The sequence below is a fragment of the Homalodisca vitripennis genome, chromosome 2 (genome assembly GCF_021130785.1).
Source record: "Homalodisca vitripennis isolate AUS2020 chromosome 2, UT_GWSS_2.1, whole genome shotgun sequence".
In the NCBI taxonomy this organism is placed as follows: Eukaryota; Metazoa; Arthropoda; class Insecta; order Hemiptera; family Cicadellidae; genus Homalodisca; species Homalodisca vitripennis.
The window spans coordinates 171529828-171557823 of NC_060208.1; the positions used below are offsets into that span (position 1 = coordinate 171529828).

At 32.9% G+C, this 27996-nt stretch overlaps 1 protein-coding gene across 2 annotated transcripts; it reads right to left on the reverse strand.

Moving 5' to 3' along the window:
* Positions 1-750: 750 nt before the first annotated feature.
* LOC124355032 (phospholipid-transporting ATPase ABCA3-like) lies at positions 751-27671 on the reverse strand. Of its 2 annotated transcripts, XM_046805935.1 has the most exons (6): positions 27268-27671; positions 26051-26176; positions 25292-25486; positions 23177-23413; positions 21181-21429; positions 16310-16443 (listed from the first exon to the last, which is right to left on the reverse strand). In XM_046805935.1, exons 1-5 carry the CDS (start codon positions 27548-27550, stop codon positions 21203-21205), a joined length of 1068 nt encoding a protein of 355 aa, XP_046661891.1. In that variant the 5' UTR covers positions 27551-27671; the 3' UTR covers positions 16310-16443; positions 21181-21202. The 2 variants fall into 2 exon arrangements, with proteins under 2 accessions (XP_046661892.1, XP_046661891.1); XM_046805936.1 differs by lacking the exons at positions 23177-23413; positions 25292-25486; positions 26051-26176; positions 27268-27671 and adding exons at positions 751-6511; positions 6779-7001; positions 8996-9206 and having other exon boundaries at positions 16296-16443; positions 21181-21410.
* Positions 27672-27996: the final 325 nt, after the last annotated feature.

A 27996-nucleotide genomic window follows, 5' to 3' on the forward strand; every position in this document is an offset into this window, starting at 1 on the left:
AGAGGTTTATTCCGTCGAGATTTGTGATGTTGATCATTTGAAGGAACGTATAGAATCAGAATTTGAAAACCTACAGTCCCTGAACATTTGCGAACGGATTTGTAATTCAGTGTTGAAAAGATGCAATGTTTGTATAGAACAACGTGGAAGCCACTTTGAGCACCTATTGTAGGTTAGATACTCTTTAAAATAATAATTAAAAATAAATAATAATAATTACATTAATAATACTGTACTTTGTACAAATAAAGTATTTGTACTTTTCTGGTAACTTTGTATTTCCATTTCTGACAACTGACTTATGGGCCACCCTTTATATTACTGTCAACTCTCTCACCATCCTATTTCTGGTGTGCTGGGCTGTTTCTCGGATTAAAACGCGAGAGGCTGCTAATCCTTCTCCACTTCCAACTGTATGTTCAGAAGTACCATTATTATTCATAATGCATTGCATACTCCAGGAACAGGATGTGCTAACAATATATAACTTCATCCAGAACATTTTTACAGGCTTAAAAGGTTTATTGCTTTCTCGTTCTCTTTAATTAATTCACGCTTTGAATAACACTAAAGGATGTTAGGCATTTTAAAGAGTAAATGTAAATCCTACAGATGCCGTTCTTCATATTCTGATGTGACAAGAACATTGTCATTGTAAGATTAACACAAATCCATGTCTCTCAAAATGTTATAAATATATTTTTAAATAAAACATGTTTGGTGGTACGGGAAAGAAATAAATATCATAAATTTTCCTTTGGAAGGTTTAATTCATATATTCAAAAATAAATTTTAACTAAATTTAAAATTACAGTCAATTATAAATACAACAATGAAAGACAAAGTAATATTAGCCCTTACTTAACATTTTACTATTACCAATAAAGTTAAATTATTTCCATCTTGCAATATGGATGCTCATAATGTTATATACAAACTTTACCTGAAATCACACAATATTATTTTTAAAGGATAGTTCAAATTGCTTCAAATAATTAGAATTAATTCAACTTTGTTTTTCATGAATTCTGTTAACATATTAATATACTTTTAAAAGAAACAAAAATCTTATTAAAGGCATCAAAAATAAACATATTTCAGTGACTGCCATCAAGATAAACCATTTTCTTTCACTCAGTACTTCAACATCTGTGAGACTTTGTTCTATGGCATTTCTAGGTTTAATTAACAAATGTTTCCCCTTCCATTATCAGGCACAACACCTCAGCTGTGGTTCATGGATTTATAGCGAACTCTTTTTACACTTCCTAATCCAGTATGAATGCATTAAGTAGTTTGGACATACATTATGATTGTACTGAATTAAAACCTAAATAAAAAAACAAAATACTGTTGTTTTATATACTCATCCATCAAAAACTGTAAAAATGATCAGCAGTACTTATTACAAAACACTGGTTCTTTTAGAATTATATAAAACTTAATTTTCTGATTATAAGCTTGATTACTCTTTCATCTTCTCCAAAAAAGGCCTGATCCCAGTACTACATATACAGTACGCAATAGTGTTTGATGAGCTTGCAGCCCAGATGAATATGAGATGTGATGAACACACATTCTGATGAGTTTCCTCAATTCTACGATGCATTTCAACAAAGCTATTACAACAAAACAAACAATATTTGAAGAAGAACACTTTGAACACCTACTTTAAATTAATTAACTCAATAAGTATTCCCTTCAACTTGTAACAGGTACAGTACATATTAGTTCTTTCTTTCTTATGTACAATGTATTAAACATTTTTTAAACTTTAAACTGTGATTTCTTTTGACTGGATCAACCTTTTGGATCAAACCTTTAAAATGATGTACAGCTCACATAGGCTCGTATTAAAGATTTTCTACTTACACCAGAGGCCCTCCAAAGGTGACATCTGATCACCATGTACACAAAATTTAGTTTACTATTACCGGTAACGGTTACCGAATTTGTTTGTGATATCTCTTATTGTTTAAAATTATAAAGTCACCTTAAGACTTAATGGTCACCCTGAATATATGAGGAGGATCATTAACTCTTGGACACAAAAAGAAATGATTAATATGTGATAGATTAACTAAGCACTGTCGACACATCGTGCTTCTCATTTGGTGGCTATCACCCACAACCGAACGAGGGATAAAATGTCGTGTATATGATAACTCCATCCTGAGGGGATCCCTTGGGAATGAAAGAGCTGATACCCTGGGCTCAGCGTCAATTATGATAGGTCCTCAACCATTCTATGGTATTTCAGAAAAAATACCACATAAAGGTAATATAGGTGTGAATACTTTGGGGCTGTCTCGAAATGGGTTCATGCTAAACATGAGAGAAGGTGGAGGTTGCGTCCAGGTATGAGAATGAGCAGAATGGTACTACAGTCACCACCTTCCTCCAGGGTGGTGTCTGACCTTCTCTCATTAAATAGATCGATGACTTCTTGGGTTATAGATCTGATTACAGGACATGGTCACCTGAGGAAGCATCTTCACAGAGTTGGCATCCTTAAGGAGTATCCGCTCTGTAAAATGTGTGATGAATAGGAGAAATCTGGTGAACACCTGCTCTTTGATTGTCATGCAATAGTAAGGGAGCAGTATGCCATCTTTGGAAGTTTGAACAAGAGTGGTGAATTCCTCATTGTGTGCTTTCAGGGTGTGCCAAAGGCCCTTGAGACTTAGGTGCATGGCAATAGGCCGCCCCATAGAAGAAGAAGAACTCCATCCTGTAAGGAATTGCCTTAGATAAACAAGATTTTGAATACGAGGATTTTATCAATGAATCTTATTATCATTCAATATTGTGTTGTGTAAAGAAAAAAATACCTTGTGTCGAAAGAATTCAATTTAGATTTAACACATAATAAGTATTAAAGTATAAAATTATAAATAGTTTAAGAACATAAAATTAACGCAAATTTTATACTTAAAAATGTAATTAAATTTTACTACTACTAATACTAGTTTGAGTGATAAAAGTTTGAGTATTAATGATCAAAAATGTTGTTTATCAAAAACCATTTTAAAATTTTTCAGTATTGACTGTGTCTGTTTCAGTGATATATTTTAGTTCCTTTTGACTTTGAAAAGTTAATACCATTGATCAAATTAATGTTGGCTACCTAGTGGGAAAGTTAATGTACTACAATATTCAATATTTTAAAGTTGATAACAATTTTGCTGAATCTAAAATGCACTCTTCTGAGAAGAAGTCCTCACTTTCTACATCACATGTAGAATACGATAAAGTTCCAGAGAAGCCTAGTAAATTTTATATGGTCTATATTTAAACAAAGTTATGTTTGTCGACTTACCTAAAACGTAACTTAGATGCAGATATTGGTTCTCCACCTGCTTAGTGAAATTGTTTATGAAGCTATAATGAAAAGTAATAATCATTGATCAAATCACTGATGTACAAAATTTATATAGCCTTATTTCTATGAGTGTTGGGAAATCTAGTTCTTAACGATTCTTTTCTTGTAATATAAAAACTATACAATTTTTACACTCTATTTTAGTAGTTAAAACATTATAGTAGCAATGTGTTTTAATGTCAATATGCAGGGTTTCACTTTCATAAATTGAACCACATGAAATTATTAATACGAACAATTATGGGATACAATATATTTCTGCATAGTCTTAGTTTGGGTCTGAAATGTTTGAAGTATAAAAAAAATATAACTAATTGGGCTATACAAAAAAATAAGATGTGGCACTGAGCAAAATAAATAGCATTACATCCATGGCAGTCATAATTTTACAATAATTGTATTCTTATTTCTTAAGATGTAGAATAATTTTTTAAGGATTTCCTAAGAGGTCTATTAAAGAAGAAGTTTTCAATAATCTTGAAAAATAATAAATTATTAGAATACAGGTAAGAGTCATCTTAATGCTACTACATCATCCTTTCTATCACAGGTTAACATGTCTATCCATAGTCCCATAGCCTTAGTTCACAAAAAACACAAATTGTAACAAAAATATTTAATCTAAGGTAATTTAAAAATTACTTAAGTAATACTGTTGCTAATTTACAGTCGAGGCATTATACACTGTAGTCTAACGTTATATCTTAGTCATGTTTGAAATATGAACAATAAAGTAACAATACAACAATTTACAGAGAATATGTAATGTGCCAATTTAAAATTTCTACATTTACAAATGTAGTTTTGGAATAAATGGTTAATTAAAGACAACAAACAAGATCTGAGTACTCCACCCTTTCGAATGCAGACAACATTCTCATTTACCTGTTGCTGAAGGGCATCCTCATTTTCCTGTAATCTAACATTCATGTTTATATCTGTTGATACTTCAATAACAACTGTTAGTTTGATAGTAACATTTCCACTTGCTATGCTATGACACACACTTCTGATCTGGACATGTATAAGCTCCCTCTAAAAATTGTAAGGGGTATTGCAATAATGTGACATCACCTCCAGTCCGATTCACGGTTCCAACTCTCACTCCGTATACAAAAGAAATGCAGAGAACAACAGTTACTCCCCACACACTTCTGTTTGTTTCTTGTCTCACCATAGTTTAAGTAGCACGAAAAGTAAAATTTGTATAGCAGCTGTAGCAAAAATTAGGTACTTTCTTAGGCACTTTATCTTTTTGAACTACTGTATATGAAAAGAGCAGAGGCAAAAATGAAACAGTCAACAAGCTATGTAATATTCATGTATAACAACACTTGATTTGCAAATCAAGTAACTGCAGTAGGCACTTTGATTGAAGACAGCTAGTTTAAAATTTCTACTGGCTCATCTAATACATTGTTACACATAATTTGGTACATCGCTATAAATTATTCATACATAAACTAATTATTTTTATCTTAACATTAGATTAAAGTGATTAAATCCTAACAATTAGCACATATATCAGCTATTTGGTATAACTACAATACATTTATAACTTTAAGTAAATAAGGATAGTAGATGTTAATACATTATAGTTTAATAATACTGAAACCAATTAACTCTAGACATCATTTTATAAATAAAGATCTTTCAAACCACAAAAAAACCAAAAACAAATTGTAGTTGCTTAACAATTGGATGCAAGAGGTCTGAACAATTTTGACAGGCCAAAACATAAGTAATTTCCATGGGGAATAGCAATAACTATTTCAGTGATAATTTTCTAAGTTGCAGTCAAGAACATATTTGCTACTATTTCTTTAAATACTTTTGAATTGTACTTAAATTGTAAATTATTCTTAAGCTATTTTACTACATACAGAATTGCCATTTATATTAAGCCACATATCTTACCTTGGGAGAAGTTTTTCAATTGCATCTCTGTAAAATCTGTTGTCTTTGAGCCACTAATTTATATAAATACTTTGTGTCCACACTCTATTGACTGACTGCCTTTTTCTTTCACAATTGACATGCTTAACCCAGGTGACTTTTTCTGTTTTGTTACAATAAAATCAATAACTTTGACATAACTCCTGTTGCAATCATTGAGGAAGGTCAGTGCTATAACCAGCAGTGGTAGATCCACACCGGAGGTGCCATGGCTTCCCTAAGATTTTGAAAAGGTTTTTGAAAAAATAATTAATGACTTGTAATAACTTTACTGTTTCCCAGGCATCAGTACTTTGAAGTTGGGTGGATAAATTATAATAGACTTTATGTAATGAAGTTAGTATTTGCTTGGCTAACAGATCTTTGGACAGACATCCCCTAAAGTGCCAACTACAACATTTATTTCATTAATTAAAGAAACAAAAGATCAGTGGTTGAGTCATCCATGGAACACTTGGGGGTTACAATGAATGCAACATTATATTGTGTCAAGGTAAGTTATTTATGTTATTAACAATCTATAGAATTGATAGTGGCATAATCACTAAAGTCAAAAATCAATAATGCTCGACGAATTGGCTTATTAATCATAAACTAACTCATGCTCCAATAAATTAATAATGAAGGCTATTGTTCACATCATGTTCTCTGTTTTTAAATAAAAATTGTAACTGTAAAACTTAATTTTCAAGCACCCTAAGTATAAAATGAATTACTTTCACAATATTGATGTTACAATAAGATATATAAAATAAAATAACTTTGACTAATTAGGTCATTGTCATTACTCTCTATAAAGAGACAAATTTTTAATTAATACATTGTGTCTTTAGGAACTATTCACACAACAGGCAGAATGCCCCTTTAAAGTAAAAACAGTCTACAACACCCAACTGAGTAGCAAACACATATGTTTTATACTTAAAGTACAGTACAGAGACCTAATATTGAAGGAATTTTGTGAAGTAAACTCAGTATCAATTAGACATCCACAGGCTCTATGACTATAGTTGGAGGAACCTGTTTGGCAAAAGACATGAAGACCTGTTCTAGCGTTGTGTCACCAACAGTGTAATCTTCTACCAAGGGATGCGTCTGCCTTATGTCTTCCAGTTTTGAGAACAATACAGAAAGAAGCACTGTATTATCTGCTATATGATAATGCAACAGGCCCTGCAACAAGTATGTTCTTATTTTATGTAACTCATATAGAGAGAGGATTTTCTTTTAAAAATAATGTAGTGACATCACAAGTGTGTCTGTTTGAACCTTATTTACAATTGGAAAATATATCTCAATGTAGAAACTATTAGAAGAAATTCTACCAAATGTATATACACAGCTAAAAACATCACCAATAAATTATATTTAAAATTCAAATAACTGGATGAGCATATCCTCTTTAATGTATCAAAGAGAGTTGAAGAAAAAGTTACTCACTTTGTGTTCATCCTTGATGAAGCAATTTGAGAAGGTTCTGTTAACAGCTTCTTTGAGAGCATGAAGAGCACTGCCTGCATCAGGGAAGGTGGGACTCAGTTTTATCATGATTGTGTAGCCCTGACCGAACTTCTGCTTTAAGTACTGAGTTGTTCCAATACACTTCATGTGGCCTCCCACCAGTATAGTCAGCCTAGAGCATAAAGCTTCACACTCCTCCATGCTGGAACAAGTGGTAGGCCTATAGTGCTATACACAGTCAATACACAAAATAAATCTGTCAAAAGCTCTACATTTGATGCATCAATAACTTCTGCAGTATTTATGGCTCAACTGAATGGTAGAAAGTGTCAATTTAACAAAGTGGGTGAAGTAAAACTTATTTGACGAGGGTAATTTTTGCATTGAAATGTTTAGGTTAACCTTTCTCTTTCAGAAAAGTACATTGAAATTCAAAGAAGATAACAGAAGGGCTTATTTTTTTAGAATACTACATGAAAACTTGTTGTGATTATCATCAGTTCAATTGCTTTTAAAACTTGTGGGTAGGATGAAATTTCCACATCAGTACTGAATTTAGCAAGTGTAGCATTTAATACATAGGCAAATTAACACAATAGGAATTGGACAGTTGACAATTAATTTCTCTAGCCTTGTGGTTGAATAGTCGTAGGTCAATCAAGGGCGTTGGTGATGAGGTAATTTTGGTTAAGGCAGGGGCCAGTATAAAAAAATCTGACACACGCTTCTTGGTGTCTTTTTGGATGTTCAGTAGTGTTTACTCGTGGTATTTCTAGTTGTTTTTTTCCATACACAATCTACGTGGGATTTTGTGGATTATTTTATTATTTTGATACAAAGGGAATTAAGAACACTGAATAATTAACGCAACTTTGTAAGAGAGTACAAGTTGTTGCAAGACTTGTTTAAGTAGAGTTTTCAATTTTCATATCAGTTAAAGGTTACATGCGATTGAAATTGAATATATAACAGTCAGAATAAATGTCATCAAGTCATCAAGTTTATAGTAAAGTTTTGGGGTGGTATATAGCTTTAGAGGTTTCACTTTGAATCTATACCAACAGCAATAAGAAGTGACACATGTGGTACAAAGAAATTTTCAGTGAGGTTTTAGTTGTTTTATTTAGCTGTGCTTATAATAGAGAAAAGTACATTGTATTTTTAATAAAATTAGACATTCTTGTATTTGATAAGAAAATTAAATTTTTAGTTAGATTTTAATTTTGAGTGGTAAGGCCAAACAATATAACTCAGTATACAGGGTACAGGGTGTCTCAGACTACCCTTACAGTATCTGTAGCAGCCAAACAAACCAAACTTAACTGTGAACAATTTGAATTTTGTATAGATAAGAGCATTAAGATGGCAGTGTTTGTAAGTTGGTATTAGATAATTTTTGATTAACTACAATGTTCTTTATGTGACTCTATTCATTGTACATTCTAAGCATTTGTTTGTGAATAAAGAATTTCTGAATCTGAACCAATGCCGATAGAGAAGTAGTCAATGGAGGGTATATGGAAACTGTTATCAAGCAGCGGCAACACTAGGCCAAGATTGATTTTTCTCTTTATAACTGTGGCTTGTTTTAGAGACCCTATGTGATTATGGAGTAAATATCAGGATTCTTGGTTGTACTCCTCTTTCAGGCATTTAGAACGTATTCTGGAGCAACAAGACAGGATAAATTCCTAAGGATTTTTCTTTTTATATGGAGGTTTTGATAATGTTCCTTTTGGAGGCCGTGTTGTATGTTTTCAAGTGTTGGAGTGGAGAGATTTAGATTTATTAATATTATCCCAACATACTCCTTATAATATTAGGGACATTACAGAGGCCACACAAAATCTGTTATGGAGAAGCCAGACATAAGAAGTAGTAGAGTTAGGGGTTTATTCAAACTATCTTGATTTACCAAAGTGATTTTAGGGAACTTTTCAACATGAATGTCAGGATTTCAGTAATGCAGGTGTAATGTAAGTGTAAGACAGAAGTAACAAAGTGTGTGTTCTTCGAAAGACATTAATTAGGATGTTTTTCTGGGTATACTTAAGGAAAACTTAGTTGTTTAAGTCACAGTTCCAGATCATGCACTGTTAGAGTCTGCATACTACCTGTTCACGGGGCCACCATTATAATTTTAGACTATCACATTCTTAATTGATAAGGACATCTATTACATCTAATGCTATCTACCTATGAGAGGTGAGTACGATGGCTTGCCCTGTCCGCTGGCACTGGGCCAAAACGTCCCATAGTTTGCGTCTTGACACTGGATCCACTCCTGCTGTGGGCTCATCAAGAAATACCACCGAAGGGTCCCCAATTAGAGCCATGGCGGTACTCAGCTTCCGTTTGTTGCCTCCACTGTAAGTTCCACACTGCGCTTTAGCAAACTCATCCAGACCTGAAGTACAAGACACAAAAAGGATTTACTTGTTTTGGAAGGAGATTATGGTGGGTGGTTCATATTAGTAGAGAAGAAAAAACAAAATTATAAAAAAAATATGAGGACATCCAAAAGACACGATACCAAAGGAAAGATCATAAAATCACCCACAACCATGTAACACATTGGCCATGAGCCAAGAAACCATGAGGAGTTATTTTTAATGAGTGTAGAAAGAAGAGCATGGGCACCCTTTTGGTAAAATTAAAGCTCTGTAGTGTCATAAATGGTCACTAGTGTAGGATTAAGTGTGTAAACATTATGGTACATATGAAGGAAGATAATTTCAACATGTATACAGTAAAACTGCAATGTACTTCAGTGACTTACTGATTTCTTGAAAGGAATTTCAGAAGTACCTTTTGTAGTGTTCTTATTGTAAAACACTTTAAAATGTCAATCCCTAACTTCAAAGGGAATAAATAACTTCAAAGGGATATAAATCTTGAATAAAACACAATGTTTTAGATGTCTCCCGATTTTTTTCAGGAGGGTAGGTGTGAGCTTGCGGCAGCGATCTTTCAGTTCAGACAGTTTCCTCTTCTTGTTGTTACCGCTTATAAGCCGAAACCTTTTTCAGCGTCAGTGCAAGAACATGAGATGTTTTATGAATGTTTATCCAATTGCCTTCACAATATTACAAATCCAGCAGTTAGAACTGTTGTTGTGGCTGATTTCAATGTTAATCTCTCTGTTCCTGACATAAAAGTAGATAAGCCCCTACTACTCCATGATGGCATCTCAAGATTTAAGCAATAAAGTAACTTCATTTACGAGGGAATTTAAAAACTCCCGGTCCCTAATCGATCATGTATATATACTAATAATAATAATATTTATTGTCATATTAAGTATTTGCACTCATCGACAAAGTCACGTTACAGCCAGTAGCCAAGTCAATAAATAAATACATGTTTACATACTAAAATATAAGTCATATGTAAACACATCCACGAAATATAAACAATTATCCTTAGTTAGCTTTAGATATAATTATAAATTAATATGAGATACAGCAAAAAATTCATCTACAGAATAAAAAGGATTGTTTAGAAGCCAATTATAAAATTTATTGCAAAACACTTTTTTAGGGTATATATTTATTAAATTACGTAATTTGTTGTAAATTTTTAGTGAAACAACCTGGTGACTATTAATGGTTTTATTTAGTCTGCAGAAATTGATTGTAGTAAACCTACTTGCCTTACTCCTAGTATTGTAGCTATGATCAGCATACTTAATATTGTTAGGGTATTGAAAAGTATACAAAACTAAGTCATATATGTATAAGTTGAAAATAGTTTGAATTTTTAAGTTTATAAATAAAGGTTTACAATGTTCCAAAAAACTAACACCACATATGATCCTGATTGGTCTTTTTTGTAAAATTAATATTTCATCTATCCTGCTGCAGTTTCCATAAAATATTAAACCATATCTAAAAATTGATTGGAAATAAGAAAAATAAGCGGATCTAATATAATTTGTTTCAATACAATTAGTAAGCTTTTTAATTAGAAAAATAACCCTAGATAATTTTGAGCTAATGTAATCAATATGAGAACCCCATGTTAAATTTTTATCAAAACAAACTCCTAGAAATTTTACTTGATTTGAATATTTATCTAAATTATCAATACCAATAGCTCTTAAAGTAAAAATTATGTTTTGGGTTTTATCTTCATTTAAAAGAAAACCGTTTGCTTTAAAACAATCCGATGCCTTAAGGTTGGGACACACATATCCGCACCGCGCCCGACACGTCAGTCGGCCGATTGTTGGCCGTCATACGGTGAAAGAATTGCAGCGCAGTATTCAACCTGCAAGTCCACACATGTCCGCACCGACACCAGACCGTCGTGGCCGCACCGTGCCCCCGCACCGTCACCGATATGTGGAGTTTTGAATTTTGACGGGGCACGGTGCGGTCTACGAGTGGCATCATATTATGTTGTTTACTGTTGCGTTCTTCTTTTTAAAACTATTTAAGTAGTCTACGCGTTCTATTTTATTGAATTATTTAGTATAGCTACTAACTCTACATCCTGTGTTCGCTTACAAAATCATATTTTATTGATAAAAGTATTACATTTTCTTACCTTAGAGTAAACTAGTCATATTATCTTATTGTGCATATTTTCTTATTACAACAAATTTGAAAACCATGTTGTACATTAAGTGATTTTAAACAAACTAAATTCGAATTATGAAAAATCTATAAACATTTTTCATTAATTAAAAAAATGACAAGCATGTAATTATTTGCGCAAAAATCTATTTTTTTCTTGATGTATTGAAGTTACTTGATAAATTTATTCCGGTATTTTGTAAGGGTCATATTTAGAATGTTTCTATGACATTTTAATTTGTTATTCTTTTCACTTCAATAAAGTAAAAATAAAAATATTTTATTTACAATAAGATTTTCAAGCAAGAAAAACCCATGTTAAAAATAAATAATAATAAATAAATAATTTATTTCCCCATAATAACAAACTGAATATTACAAATAAATATTATTGCCAGTGCTTAATAATAAATAATACTACGACATAACGTATTTACAATAGCAGTAAATAACAAATACAAAAACAATTTCTACTTAATTTATTCTAATTTATGTACTTAGAGTAATAAAATATAAAAAGTAGGTTACATCCTTTTAGATTTTTCTTTCTTTTTTTTAAACTAATAATTAGGCCAATAGATTTTACAAAATAAGGGAAATTTAGGTACCCCATAAGAGGCTGTGCCTGGGTTGGGGATTACTATATACAAATAGCGGAATCGAGCAAGAATGAAATGATAAAAATGAGTTTATGGTAGCTTATGTAGTAAATAATGTAATATTACGTTTCAAAGTTTAATTTAGTATAACTATTGTGCTGTAGTAAATACAAAAGGATTTATGCATGATTTACAATTCAAATATCAGGCTTTATACATGTAACACTAAATATTATATTATAAATAATTATTTTATAATGCTCTAACGTGTCCTATTTAAATATTATTATAACTTAGCAGACAAGACTAACCATACACTAATTTATTATCTTAACATATACTCAATATTATTTTGACCGATCAAACCATACTCTAATTTTTTTAGAAAATATATTTATGTTTCTACTATATTTGACTAATTCTGGCCATAAATTATATGTCCACGGAGCTATAAAAGAAAAAAAATTGTAAAATGTGTTTTTTGTATGTTCCAGTATATATTTTACAAATATTTACTATGTTTTACAAATTATTATGAACGGGCTTGCAACATGGCAAACTCTTTGGCATTACACTATAGCTTTTTGGGTTTAAAACAAAAAATACCAAATATACTGTTTTATAGTGTATTTGACCGAAATTTACTGCAATGAAACACAAAATTAACAAGAATTATAGGGATAAAAAATATAACCAAGATAATGATATTTACAAATTTTACATACTAGCTGATTGTACAAAGCTTTACTACAGCATTGCAATGTTTCATTCACCACAGCGATTAATAAAAACAAACAACAATGAAATTAACAATTTTCTCAAGCAATACTTAATCTTCCAAATATTTTTTAAGTATACTGTCACTTCGAATTCAAAAGAAAAATGCTCTAGTACAAACAGTGAGATTGTTGCGCTCGGACTGCATACGGACATGTGTGTGGCCTCACGGGTAAACCGAGCCGAGCCCGCACCGACAATCGGCCGACTCACGTGTCGGGCACGGTGCGGTTATGTGTGTCCCAACCTTTATCCAGAGCACTTTGTGCCAAGATATTAAGCTCGTCAATGTTTGAATTAATGTTGAGGAAAGTGGTATCATCTGCATACAATATTGATTTACAGTCAATAAAAGCAGGAAGGTCATTTATACTAATTAAAAAGAGAAGAGGACCTAAAACCGATCCCTGGGGAACACCATATTTAATTGTAACTACATGTAACTAATCACTATTCACTAGAACCTTCTGCTTCCGCTCAAAAAGATAAGATTTAAAAAATTCAAGTTGCAAATTTTGAACACCATAGTATTTAAGTTTTAACAATAATTCCGAGTGATTTACACAATCAAAGGCTTTGCTCAGGTCACAAAAGGTAGCCTGAGCAAAAACCTTATTTTCAAATGCTAGTAGCACTTCGTGCACCAGCTTATCTATTGCATCTACTGTGGATTTACCTTTTCTAAATCCAAATTGAGAAATACTTAAAAGATTATTTTTCTCAAAATAGGCACTTAGCTGATCAAAAACTAAAAGCTCAAATATTTTTGATATTACAGGAATAACTGAAATGGGTCTGTAACTTTCAGGTTTGTCTTTAGATCCCTTTTTAAAAATTGGACTAATTCTTGCAATTTTGAATTCATCAGGAAAGATTCCTTCTAACAGGCAAAGATTAAAGCAGCAGGATAGTGGCAAAGATATGTTATCAATGATTTGTTTTAGAAGATTATTGGACATCTGATAAACATCATTACAGTTAGAGTTTTTTAAACGCTTAGTTTACTGATCTTTCTGAAGACATTTTCAGTTGCTCTGTGGTGATAAATGCCTTGTCCGATCACCATGCACAAATCTCACATGTCAGGTGTTTATCTAGTCCTGGTTGCCCTAAGTTTATGCTTAAGCGATCATTTTTAGAGGAAAATCATCGTATTTTTAGACATCTTCTGGGTGGGGAAACATGGTATGATGTTTATGCGGCTAGAACAATGGATGATAAAATGAGCTTGTTTATGTCCTCTATAGAGTTTTATTTCATTCAGGCTTTTCCTGAGAAAAGAGTTTGGATTCATGGGCGTTCTCCAAATGCCAAAGTGTCTTTAACCCAGGAGCAAATTGAGCTACGTGATTTAGTTGTGCATTGGTATTATAAAACTAAAGACCTGAGTTCTTCTGATGAGAGAAGAAAACACTACCTTTCTTTGAAGAGGCAATTTAGGGCTAGTTTGAGGGAAGCTAAGTCATCTAAAATTAAACATTTATTGCAGACTTCCTCAAATAAAGTTAAGACTGTGTGGGACATAGTGAACGAGCATAGAGGTAAGGCAAGAGTTTCAGCAGATATCCCTCGAACCATCAAGGATAGTAATGGAGTCATTGTTAGGGATCCGAAAGACGTTTCCAACTTGTTCAATGATTTCTTCATTAATGTGTCGAATGCAAGTTCATCTTCCACATTGTTGTCTCTTCTTCAACAACAATCAAGTGCAGGGGTGTCTTCATTTTTCTTTTCATCTGTTTCTGAAGTGGAAGTATCTGACATCATCAGATCTATAAAAGCAAAGGCTTCTTCTGGCTTCGACAATATATCATCGAAGCTTATTAAATCATGTACGGAGTATTTTGTTAGGCCACTTGCCCATTTGATAAATTTTTCGTTTGAAAATGGCATGTTTCCTGACATTTTAAAGTTATCTATAGTGAAGCCATTGCATAAAAGGGGACTAGTTGAGGAACTTGATAATTTCAGGCCTATTTCGATCGGATTGACATTTTCTAAGGTGCTTGAGAAGGCAGTTTTGATAAGGTTAACGGCTTTCCTGGAGAGTAATAACGTTTTGTTTGACAAACAGTTTGGTTTTGTCAAGGGAGGCTCAACTGTAATGGCAATGTTTGCTCTCTTGGATAAAGTTGTTAAAGCTCTTGATGAGGGAAAGTTTTCTGCTGGTATCTTTTTTGATTTAAGAAATGCATTTGACATGGTTTCGCATGAACTTCTTTTGCAAAAGCTTGACAGAGTGGGTGTGCGTGGCTTGGCAAATCAATGGCTGTCATCTTTCTTGAGTCAGCGTAGACAAGTTGTGGAAATTCCGTACGTTGACGTAAATACTAAGAAAAGATGCTTTTCTGATGAGCAGATTTTCAAGACGGGTGTGCCACAGGGCTCCATACTAGGACCCTTCCTCTTTATTTTGTATGTGAATGACCTCAGCAGTTGTGTTTCGAGGGGCTTGTTGTGTTTGTTTGCTGACGACACATCACTTGTAATTGATGAGTCTTGCCGTTTCAATATGGAGATGAATACGTTTGTTCAGTGTAATTCAATAGTCCAATGGTTTCAGAGTAATGGTTTGGCCGTGAATGCTGATAAAACTACATTGCTGGACTTTTCGATTTCATCAAGACGCAATGACTCTTTGAGTGAGGGTTGGCGATGCAGAGGTTTGTTTTGAGCAGATGGTCAAGTTTTTTGGCCTAATTGTCGATAGGAATTTTAGCTTCTCCTTTAGTCATGTCGCACGTAAAGTCTGTGCTGGTATTTTTGTTCTTCGTAGACTTTCATCTTTCACGGGAACCGATGGGCTTCTGACTTCATATTTTGCATTGGTTTATCCCTACCTTTCATACGCTGTTGAGATTTGGGGTTTTGAAAATTGCAGAACAAACCATGTCTTTCTTTTGCAGAAGAAAGCGGTGAGAGCTATTGCTGGCATCCGTCAATCAGAATCCTGCAAATCACATTTTAAGAAGTTCAATCTGTTTACTTTTCCAAGTATCTATATTTACCACACATTGGTATTTTTTAAGCAAAACCAGGGCATTTTAGAGTCACTAATTCCACAGTCCAGACACTACCTCAGAAATAGCAACAAATTAAATATTCCCCCCCATGCAACCTCTTTTTTCAAACATCACTGTTTTTATAATGCCGTAATTTTTTATATTTCTCTTCCTGTGGACCTAAAGAATGTAATTGATGTAATGGTCTTTAAGAGAACACTGAAGGCTTTTTTAATAGAAAAATGTTTCTACACCCTCAGTAAATTTGTTGGAAATAAATAGTCTGTATGTATAGATATAAACTGTACTTGTATTTTTGTAATATTTATGACGCAATCCAATGCATATTATATGTCTGTTTGGAAATAAAGGATATTTGATTTGATTTGATTTGAAAGACCAATCCAAATACTTTCCATTATATGTGTAAAATTAATGAGTAAGTGCCCTACAAAAATGATGTAACTTAGATAGAGTTTTAACTTTCCATTTGGGATTTGCAGACTAACTGGGGACTTGTGAAATTGACCCATAATCTTACCCATGATATTAATCCAGTTGCTGACTTCACTATCCATACTGTAGAGAGATATGCCCCTTAGTCCTGCATACAATCTCAACATTTCCTCCCCTGTCAGCACTTCGATGATGGCATCAAACTGGGGACAGTAGCCTATCTCCTTCAAATACTGAAAGAGAAAAGGCAAATAAATAAATAATGTCAATATGGCAAAACCTGACAATCCATTCGAAAAAAGTTCTGGAATATTTGCTTTTATAAATAATTATGGTGAAAAATACAACAAGAACATATTTTCTTTAAAAGTTTTTGCATAGTAACATATTTTACAATTAACAGGAATCCTACTGATAGATAAAAGAAAAGAAAGGCTTATCTTATGTCACTCACATCACCACTAGCAGTGACACCTAACATAGGTTTGTGACATCACTAGAAGATAAAGTGGATCCAGTCTGAGGTGCTTGGAACTTTGGTATGAGTTACTTAAAAGGAATTTATTTTGTTTTGAACTATTAAATTGTAAATAGAACATTAGTTAATTCTTGACATACTACCTGACAGAAAAAGGAGTGGGCATTCCTATCAGGCAACAATATTTTATATTGGATTTTAAAACTATTCAGGCGAAGAGAGAATATATAATTAAAGAATAGCAAAACAAATCTGAGTAGTGAGCTTCACACAGTGGGCATTTTTAATTGGTGCAGCAAATTAAAAGGGTAACAATAGTCAATGTTCTTTATCTACAAATTCAATGAGAACAGTATTAGCGTCATAGCTATATATGCAAGTGCATGTTAGAGTATAAAGTTATGTGTCAAAACCTCCTTGGGTGAATTCTTCTATGAAGTAGAGGGAATGATCAATGAGGCATTTGTGTATTGTGGGTTTTATATCAATCAATTCTTTGTTACTTGGTAGCATTATACGCTGCGTCCCGAAAACATTTCCTATAACTCATCGACAACAGCCCCCTTTCTCGGAATCGTACTGACACAATAAACACATCTCACTCGCTAAAAGTCAGTCTGTTTAGATACGGTGCTGAGTGTGGTGGTTGTTGGAGCTTTGTTTTTACTGATAATGTCTGATGAGTTAAATTTGAAATTCAAAGGTAGAATTATTCCCGAAATTGTATTAATGTTTATAAATTTATGAAGGAAGAGACAGACCATCAAACTGTTAATATTCCGTTGTCAAAGACTCGTCAAAGAACTGCTCCAGCAACTGGTGTATCAGTTGTGCGAGTTGTGACTCAAATAAACGGTGAGCTTAAAAATTGAAGGTTAGTGCAAGGTAAGTTTTACTAAACAAAAAAGGCCGACAACATAGAACTGTGACTCGATAAGTGTGTAGTGAGAGGACAATTTCACATTGTAGAACATCGGATATCAACTGTAAAACTATTGAGGGAGGCGCTAAGGGAAAAAAATAAACTTCCAGGGCTGTGAGAATTAATTGAAAAACCAGAAATCCAAGAGAAAAGGATAACATATTTCAGAGCATTAAAACATTACGGGGAGCAAGAACGCCCAATAATTTATTTAGATTAGTCTTATATACCATTGTCTCACGTATCTAACCAAACCTGGTTTGATGGCTCAAATAGAGGGTTACACGTTCCGATTTACAAGGGAGGGAGACTGATAATTAATTTATGCAGGTGCAGAGAAAGGGTTTCTGACTAATGCTTTTAGCTGTTGGAAGTAAGCAACCAAAGTGGGGACTACCACGACAACGTGAACAGGGATATATTTGTTAAGTGGATGAAGGAAAAATGTTGCCGAATTTAGAACAAAATTCACTATGAATTGTTGAACGTGCTTTATCACAAGAAATAAATTGATAAGGCTCCTTCAAAAAGTATGAAACAAGATATGAAGGCGTGCTTTCAAAAAACGGAATGCCATTCATCAGCGATATAATTTTACCTGGACTGTACAAACTTTTGCAGCTATATAAACCAACATGCCTAGTACGCCTTGGATGAAACTGTTCAGCTGGAGAGTCATGACATCCTACGACATCCACCCTACCACCTAGAACTCAATCCCATTGAATTAATTTATGTTGAAGTCAAAGGTTATGCAGCTAAAAGGAACACATCATAGCTTTGTCTCAAGCTAAAGCTCTCTGAGAAGACAAGTACCAAGTATGGGCGCAGAAGAGTGGTCAGTAAAGTGCAAGAACATGGAGAAAATCGAAAACAACTTTGCAGCCGCAGAACCCCAGATTGACAATATTATAGAATCCTTTACTGCATCTATAGAATTCTGCTGCAGTATTCCTTTCTTTTTGAATGAAACAAATAACACTCCTCGATTTACGTTTGGTGAGAGAATCAACAGAGGCAGCCACATGTTTATGTGACTGCAGTGCAACATGAACTAGCTATTTGAACTCGGCAGTGACAAATGTAGCAGGAAAGATGTACAATCGATTTCTGTGCATAACGTGACCAGCCACATGTCTGGCCGTCATGGTGAGAGATCGGAGATAGAAAAAAATGACTCTTGTGTATATAGTTCAGTCTTTTGGAAGTTACATCAAAATCTTCAGCTTAAAAGATGATCAACCAATTTTCTTCAACAAGTAAACATTTGAGCTCTTGTAAATTGTTTCTTCTTAGACAGTGGCCAATTCTGGGAAACTCAGGACTTCATAAACAATTAAATTTGTATTAATATTGTTATACGTACAAATAGTTGGTCTACAGATTTTAAAATCTTATAAATCAAGAATTTTGTTAAAGTTATGATAGTTTATTTATTTTAAATGGAGTAATTAGATTATGAGGTTTTGTGTGAAGCAGTTAGAACATTTCTTTAATTTGTCTACTTCTAAAGCTGTAGAATGAAAAATGCTGAAAATGTACTTGTTTGTGCACAAAGCCTTAAAAATGTTTTACAACTATATATGGTGATATAAAAAAGTTAAAATTAAAACTGTATTTCACAGGAATTAAATTGAAGAATTGAAGACAAAATGTAAATAATAATGCATTTACTTGCTTTTTATAAAATCAAATATTATTGGGAAGGTGGGGAGCACAGAGTAATATGCCCTCTCCTATGAAGTTAAATAACTGATCAATGTTTGTCTAACATATACATTGTAATAAAAAGAAACAAGGTATCCAAGATAAGAAACAGTTATTACTGGAAATACATACTAATTATCATACAAGTTTATATTGATTTCGGCCTTTACTCTATCCATTTTTTCAGACCTACAGATAGAAGAACATTCATTCTCTTAGTGTAATTATTTTCTTAACCCTTTCGATCCCAACGTCCTATTTTTAGGACGTCCCATGAAATCGCGTACGATCCCAACGTCCTATTTTTAGGACGTCACGTGAAATTGCGTATGATCCCAACGTCCTATTTTTAGGACGTCCAGTAAAATATTTTTTTAAATAGATTTTAAATGAAAAACCTTTGTTCCATATATCAAAATATTTGTAAAGAACCGTTTTACAAAGTTATAGTATTATAGGAACTTTTAATTTAGTATGTCGATGCTATTTTAGAAGGCTGTGACTGCTCAGAGCAGCAGCGCGCCAAACGTCTCAGTTCAGTCAAGCTGGGGAGCAACAAAAATCAAAGAAAAGAGGAAACAAAGTATACATTACAAGTAAACCTAAGATTATTAGGGATTATAATTTTGTTACATGGGTGGTGTAGATGGCCATGACCAGATGTTACACCAGTATATGTGAGACCGTAAGTCAACCAAGTTTTGGAAAAAGATCACTTTTAATCTTTTATCTAGGATGATTTTAAATATATTCATTTTGTACAAAAGTAATACAACCACACCCATATCTAGACTTAAGTTTACTGTGACCTTGGTTGATAACTTAGCACGTGAATGGTTTGACATAAAAGAACAAAGACCCCCTAGACCAGATTTTGGCTTTGGTGGTGACGAAGAAAAGCAAGGTGGAGGTAACAAATTTTTTGAAAAACTGCCAAATAATATGCAAAGAAACTGTTGTGAATGTAGTCCAGCAAGTACCAAAGGTGGTGGCAAAAGAAAAAAGTCATTGTACATTTGTTCTAAGTGTAAGAAAGGTTTACATACCAAGTGCTTTCCTATTCACAAGTGTTAGTACAAATTCTACGCGGTCCCTTTTTATTATTTTATTATTCAATATCTTTTGTTTAATTATAATAAAACTTTGTAATTTAATTATTCTAAACTTTTATATTATTACAAGAATTTAGATTTAGATAAAAACCCATTTGGATATTCATAACTAAATGATAGGACAAATATATCGCAGAAAAACATTTTTGGCACTATTTGACATTTAAAAAAAAATATATTTTTTGTGCAGTTATTTGTGGTTCAAATGCAATAAAACTTTGTATTTTTATTAACTATAAAGTTTTGTTATAAAATATAATTTTGGATTTTGGGTACATATTTTTTTGGATACTGGCAACTACAGGATAACACAAATTTTTGAAAAAGTTTGTTTGGTAAGTAACATTTTTTTTCAAAAAAAATTTATCTGCATATGTATATATATATATATTGATTAATGCATGTGATAGAGAGTAATGTAAGAGTTAATTTTAAAAAAGATTTATAAAATTCCATCTATAAATCAAACTTTTATGCAGTTTTGAGTAAAGTCTTACATTTTCACAAAACGAGGCCTGGGACTGGGGCAGATGCACCAGTGCTAGGCGCCGGGACTCAGGCAGATACAGCGCGAAAAATGCTTGGGATCAAAAGGGTTAAATGCTCTATTTGAAGAGTTATGTTCCCAAAAATACCTTAAATGTTTTTCTGCATATCAGAAAATTTTCTTCAATACCTACATCATATTTATTAAAAGGAATAACGGAAAAGCCTCAGTAATAAATTGAATGGTATATCAGAATAGTTTTACCTTTAATCTGTTATTGACAATATCATAAGACAATATGGATGCTGTTCCCACGGTTGGTATTTCCTCGCCAGTAAGCATCTTGAAAGTGGTGGTTTTTTCCAGCTCCGTTAACCCCCAACAAGCCAAAACACTGCCCCTTCTCCACTAGAATACTAACTTCGTGGACAGCCACCATATTGCGGTTGTACTTCTTGCCTAGCCCACACACTTTCAGCACTGGCCCATCTCTGACTGGCTGTTCGGGGTGGACTGTAAATAAGACAATACTTACAGGAACATGGTGGCGTTTTAAACTGAAATTCAATCAAATTTGCTAAATGTAAAATTGAAAAAATTTGTATTCCAAAAAAACTGAGTTATGAAATTAAAATTACAGATACAAAAATATAAACATAAACTGTTACAAAATTGTTGTGAATGGATTCATAACATTTTCACCTCAACCTTAAACATTTTCAATATCATAATTAACTTAAACATGGTGTGAATTGTATTTTTTTTCAAAAATTAAAATTTATTCTTTTACAACTTTTAAGAGGTTATTTTCCCAAATATGCAGTATGTGCCATTTTGTTCAAAATGTAATGGGTTCTGAACTGCTAAAACTTAATTAGAATCTGTGAGCCATGTTCAAACAAAATTATGTTTTTTGGATAAAAAACCTTAAAACTGAAATGAATAGACTATAAGGATTGTAAGGGACCACAACTAAAACCAAACCTATCTGCTCATTCATAGGTCACTAGAAATGTTCAAGTATACATAAACACACAACGTACTGTATTCAATTAAATTTTCAAAAAACCCATTTTCACTCAGAAGGTTACAACTAATATTTTCTCTGAAACTCAAAGTATAATCTATATTATCACAATACTTTCATCTATATTACAGCTGAGCTAATGAAACAAAATAAGAGGGAGAGCTGGCCAGCAAAAGGTGGATAGTTAGTATTTGTAAAATGTACACAAAGTAATTATTTAACTCAGAAGTCTGGTAGATTAAGAAAATGGGATCTCATAGATAGCTAGACTTCCTAGAGAGACTTTTCAGGAATCAGAGGCTTCCAAAGATCAGGTGATTGCGGTAGCTAGAGACCAACGGAGACTTCAAGTGGTTAAATGGAGTAATAGTGCCTTGTAAGATTTGGATATTTTTATAATATTACTCTAGAAGCCAGGGTCCTGAAAACTTGAATCTTCAGAAGCCTAGCATAGCCAATAATCAGTCAAAGTACTGGAGGCTTCTTGGTGCCAAAAGCTCACAAACCTTAAGTGAAGGCAGAGATAGGGGGCTCATAAAAGTTCTTTTCACCTAAAGCTTCTTAATTGTTCCAAGAGGTAAAGGCCTCACAGAGGCACATCTTTTCAGAGGCCAGAGAAGTATATAAAAGCAATTCTGTGGGTCAGGGGTAAATAGTTTATAGGATATGGATTTCAAAAATCTACAGAACCTAGAAACGAGGAACTCTTTTGTGTCTCTGTCGATGAGAAAAGAAGATTCCAGACCAAAAAGGTCCCCAGAATAGGGGTTGCTGAAGTCTTATAATGACTGGACATCACCAAAGACTAGGTGGTGCCACAGAATGGAGACTACAAAGAAACCATGTAATTCAGTACCTGAAAATTAATAAACAACAAATCCAGACCTCTTCTAAGACTACAACTGTAATCCACCTTAACCTTTATCTGTATTATATTGAAAGGTTTAGGGTTTTGTTTGCTATAAACTATTATACAACTGTTTGGGAGTGCCGATGGCCGAGTGGTCTAAGACATTGGACTTTGAGTCTGAGTTAGAGATAGCGCAGGTTCAAATCCTGTCTGTGGCCGTTGCACTTTTTATCAGTACCTTCGACCTTGTACTGTATCGACTCTCCCCCTTATTCTGTTTGATAAGATCCTCGCACACACCAGTGGCCCCTGAGGACGGGTAGCATAAAGTTTTTTTTTTTTTTTTTTTTTTTTTTTTTAATATATTTAACTGAGATACTTACCATTATTGAGCATAAAATTTCTTGCCTTCTGTTTCTCTTCTGCTACATCATCATCATCTACAACAGTGTACTTGAACATCGGACCAATCAACTTACTTCTGACGTTGGACCAAAACAGCTCCAACAGTCCAAAGTCAATCATGAATATTATAAACCAATACAGAATCCACTCCGTCATTAGAAAGATCACATACTCCAGAATATTCCAAACAGAATGTCCCTCAAACAACGCAGAAGCTGTAACAAATTTAGTTTGGTTTATGTTATTTTTAAATTAGTAAAATTTGGAATAGCTTAGAATTACAAAACAATTACATAAATAACCTTCTAAGGAATTACTAGTAAGTCAAATAGGTCAGATAGAAAAATAAATTTCTCTGATTATTCTGCCCACCCAAACCATTTTGTGCCAACTCCCTTGTATCGTGTGGCGTATTCTATTTCCGGGACAAACCAATTGTCTCATAAATGATGGAGAAGGGTACATTGAATTCTTCTTTTATGAATATTGCATATTTGAGTTACAATGTGTTTGGAAAATTTGGATTTGTTTGCAAAAAGGTGTAATGATTTTACAAAAAAAGTCTGATAAAAAAAGGTTTTTTCTACATTATAGATATTTTTTATCATCTACTCAGTACAGCTAGATTTATATGTGGTACGAGTAACATGACGTAGGCAGTTCCATGCATGAAGGGGCTGGATGGGCAGGTACAGAAGAGAGAGAGGGTTGCTATGGTAGCAAGTGCAACCACAGTAACTGTAGTTTTCAGCTGCTAATCTTCCACACACATTGTTCATTGCCAGCTGCACTTGTGCAGTTAGATGTCAGCATATCCTGACAATTTATTCACTAATATTGTTCATTGAGTTGTAATAGTCTTTACAACAATCAACATCATTTATACACAAAATTAATCATTAACATTATTGTTTATAATTAATATGATTATAAATTAAATTCAGCCTGTTACTGTTCAACTCTTAATAATATAGATAATAAGGTTTATAAATATAGATCTCGTCATTGTCTAAGTTTTTAACATCAACGCTACCCAATGACGGGTGGCCGAATCTGTGTCCTTTCTAAGCACCTCTCCGTAATTGTATCTATAGAGGTGTTATCAAAATCACCCTCTATATCCAGAAATACACAGAAAGCTACTTCCTACTCCACTAACCTTTCAATCTTGGAAACCAAGCTACTGAAGACCAGAGTTATGGACTTTCCACATTGATGGGCATACTGTTCAGGATCTAGATCTCTGTTACTCCTTTGATTTAACAAGAAATTCACCCCTAACATGGCTAATTGTAATATTTTCCATAGTTTTTTAGTAGAAAAGATAATAAAATATATGGGGCTATATGATTTAAGCTCACCAATGGGGCAGGGGCCTACATTGAGAATGACAATTGCCTCCATCCCCATTTGTTGTAGGGAGAGTGTTTCAGGGCAAAGCTTGATATAAAGAAATCCAGCAAAGATAGGAAATACATTAGATTGCACGTAGATTACAAGGGCCGGAAATAGACACTTATTGCCCAGAGTGGGTTTCTCAGACCTACGTAATGTACATATTCTTTTGATCATGGCATCAAGGTAAACTCTACTAAGGTACTGAAAAATAGTTCATCAAAACTAAACGTGTTCATACATGCGCAGAACCTAGAATAAGGGCCAAATACAATAGTATTTAACTTTTAAATTGTTAACCTTGAACATCTTGTACCAATGGAAAAAGTGAATGTCAATTAATAACTCTAACAATACACGTGAAAATAAATGAGAAATCATTCTAATTAAATCAGATAAAACATAAAATACCTCTATCTAAGCTAATTATTTTTAAAGATATTGTTTTAATATATCTTTAAAAGTTGAAAACCTCTTTCAGTATATTTTTCAATAAATTGATTTAATTTACAGTGTTATAAATTGTGGATAAAATAAAGTTTAAAATATTTAATCAAAATATTAAGGGTTTTGATTTCAATCTAGTACAACATAATCCTAGCATTATAAAACTATGTTTAGTGTAATAGATAAAAGTACTGTATTGTTTTTAATATATATTTAAAATAATTATTGTTGAAGGTTTCATCAGAACTTACAATCACAGATGATGGAGCATTTACTGCAATTGCTAACCTCGATCATGACTTTCACCAAGCGCACAAGAGCTGATGTCAGGGCATAGAGGGGGTTGAGACATAGAAGGCCATTCGCCAAATCAAATTTCAGGCGGGGTGTACTTTTTTCTGAATAAATCGATTCAAGTCCCAACATCACGAGAGGGGCAACTATACCTGCAAAGCAACAAACATTTAATTTAATATACAACAGTTTGCAACAGTAGTTTTCAAACTAATAAAGTTACGTGTTAGCCTTTCAATTTAATAATAATGTAAACATTTGTTTTCATTAACCTAAACGAAATTAACTTAGAAAAGCACACAAGAAAACTCATTAATTATGAATATTATTACAAATATTATTTGACAATGACCAGCAAATAATATTTTTTATTTCACAAAGTGTTAAAAAAGTTATTTATGCATGGATTAAAAAATGTAATATACTTAAGCTAGTCTTATACATACTGTAAAAGATTCATATTATCATCTTAAGCCATTTTTGAGCTGGTTATAAATTTGTCCAAAATGCTTGTAATTTCTCATGGAGAACTTAAAAGAAGTTTTCATATTTTTCTTATCTGCAAGAAAGCAACCTGAAAGTGGTGTGTGTGGCTCAGAAATTTAAATAAAAGTAACCCAACTCTACCACTGTGATTAAAGTCAGTCTTGAAAAATATGAAAGTGTTACAAAAAATAATAATAAGAAGCAGATATGTTAACAGCAACAATATTTACCAGTCAAAAGTTGGAATATCAAGAAGAGTGAAAAAGCTTTGGCTGATGATCTGACCAAGAACGTAATTATGTAAGTGAACGGAATCCCACTGATTCCGTATAATACTAGCAGGAAAAACAACACACCTGAAAACAATATAATTAATTATAAAATAATAATAATTTGCAGAAAAATAATTTTATAAAATAATCCTCATAGTGACAGTGACTTACTTAGATAAATTAAATAATCAACAACAATTTTAATTTATCTATGATTGAGTAATCACTATTAGAAGTCAGAAGTTTGATTGTCTTTGAACACAAATGTGTGATTGACAAAATCAGACTCAACTTACATAAATATGTAAAATATATCAACAATATTGTATGTCGTATAAATGTGTATTGTATTGATATATACTGTATGTATATTGTATTAATACTTAAATTACTTTATATATAAATATATGAAACTTAAGTATTAATACAAAAATAATTTTCTGTTCACTCAACAATACGCTTAATGTTAAAGCTCAATAATAATTTAGTTAAAACTTAAAATAACAAGATTAATTTTAATCATCACAACAAGATTGATACACAATCAATGAAATTAAATATACATATAACAAAACAAAGTAGGAAAATTGTCATAACGAAACGTAAATATATCTTATCAGTCTTATTTTGATAAAAGGTGAAATTTAAAGAACAATTGTGATTATTAAGTATAACGTTATATAAGTATGATTAATAGCAAATCTCTGAAATTCTGTTATCAATGATGATGCTGAAAACAGTTATATTAAAGATCAATGATGACTTAATGTTTACAAATAGTTTTAAATTCACATTTCACAATTACTTACAATATCTTTCTCATTTTATTCACGAATTATGTTTACAATAATAATAAAAGCTTGGTGAAAAGAGGCAAGTAAATGTGGTTGCACAGTTGAGGGCGTTGGACTTTGAATCTGAGTTAGAGATAGTGCAGGTTCAAATCCTGCTTGTGACCTTGTATGCAGTGGGTCTCCTTATTCTAATAATTAAGATTATACATGAACAGGAAAGTGGCCCATGAGAATGGGTAGAACAATGCTTAAACGGGGATCAGCCTCTCCTTTTAGTAAAAAGAAAAAGATTCATTGGTTCTGAACAAGAATTTTTAACAATATGTTTGACAGCTATTATTTTCCTATTTGAATTGTGTATGGACTTTTCTTCAGACTTACCCATTTTTCCTGAGTGTGTCACAGTTTGCTCAACATCAAGTATCCAGATGGCAATAACAACAAAGATTATGGCAACTAGGTAAAATATGAAATCCAGGAGAAAGTGACTGTGCCAATAGACAAATGGGGAGATTCCAGTCATTAACTGTAGCTGTTTGGCGTTGTTGGCTCGCTCTAGGAGAGGTTGAGAGATAAATCTGCCAGAGATGATCATGAGACCACAAGCCAGTAACACCCACCTTACTGCTGCTGTCACAGTGTTCATCCCCATGGCTAACTGCATCTTCCTTGGATCACAGAGGTCTTCCTGTAAGAACAATATAAAAAAAAGTTTATTCTCATTTTGCAACAAAACTTAGAATTTTAAACATTGTTTTCTTAATGACCAGAAACTTATTTGCTTATAAACCTTTTACTACCTGGCAATTTGACCATGACATTGGCTGATTAATACATGGGGTGTAGAGGGGGATTCAGACGCATGCGCCACCATCGCACCATTTTTGTGTGGACTGTTCTTATTATATTCGAACCTCTATATTTTATAGTAGTCTCACTTCATGAGTAAATAAATGAATAACTTCAATGAAGTATTGCTATTTTTATTGTTTTATTTGATTACATTTATATCACATATTTAAAACTAACAGCATTAACATCTTTTTCTTCTTACTCATATGTAAAAAGCTGATTAGTTTTAACAAAATATCTTGATTATAACATTTATTG

Excerpts from the sequence above, each read along its gene's own strand:
- LOC124355032 (XM_046805935.1), bottom strand. The coding sequence starts at position 27,550 with ATGCAGTTAGCCATGGGGATGAACACTGTGACAGCAGCAGTAAGGTGG. Across the intron at positions 26,177-27,267 it reads GACACACTCAGGAAAAATGG|GTGTGTTGTTTTTCCTGCTA; the intron begins GTAAGTCTGAAG and ends TATTGTTTTCAG. Across the intron at positions 21,430-23,176 it reads AAATTTTATGCTCAATAATG|TCCACCCCGAACAGCCAGTC; the intron begins GTAAGTATCTCA and ends TCTTATTTACAG.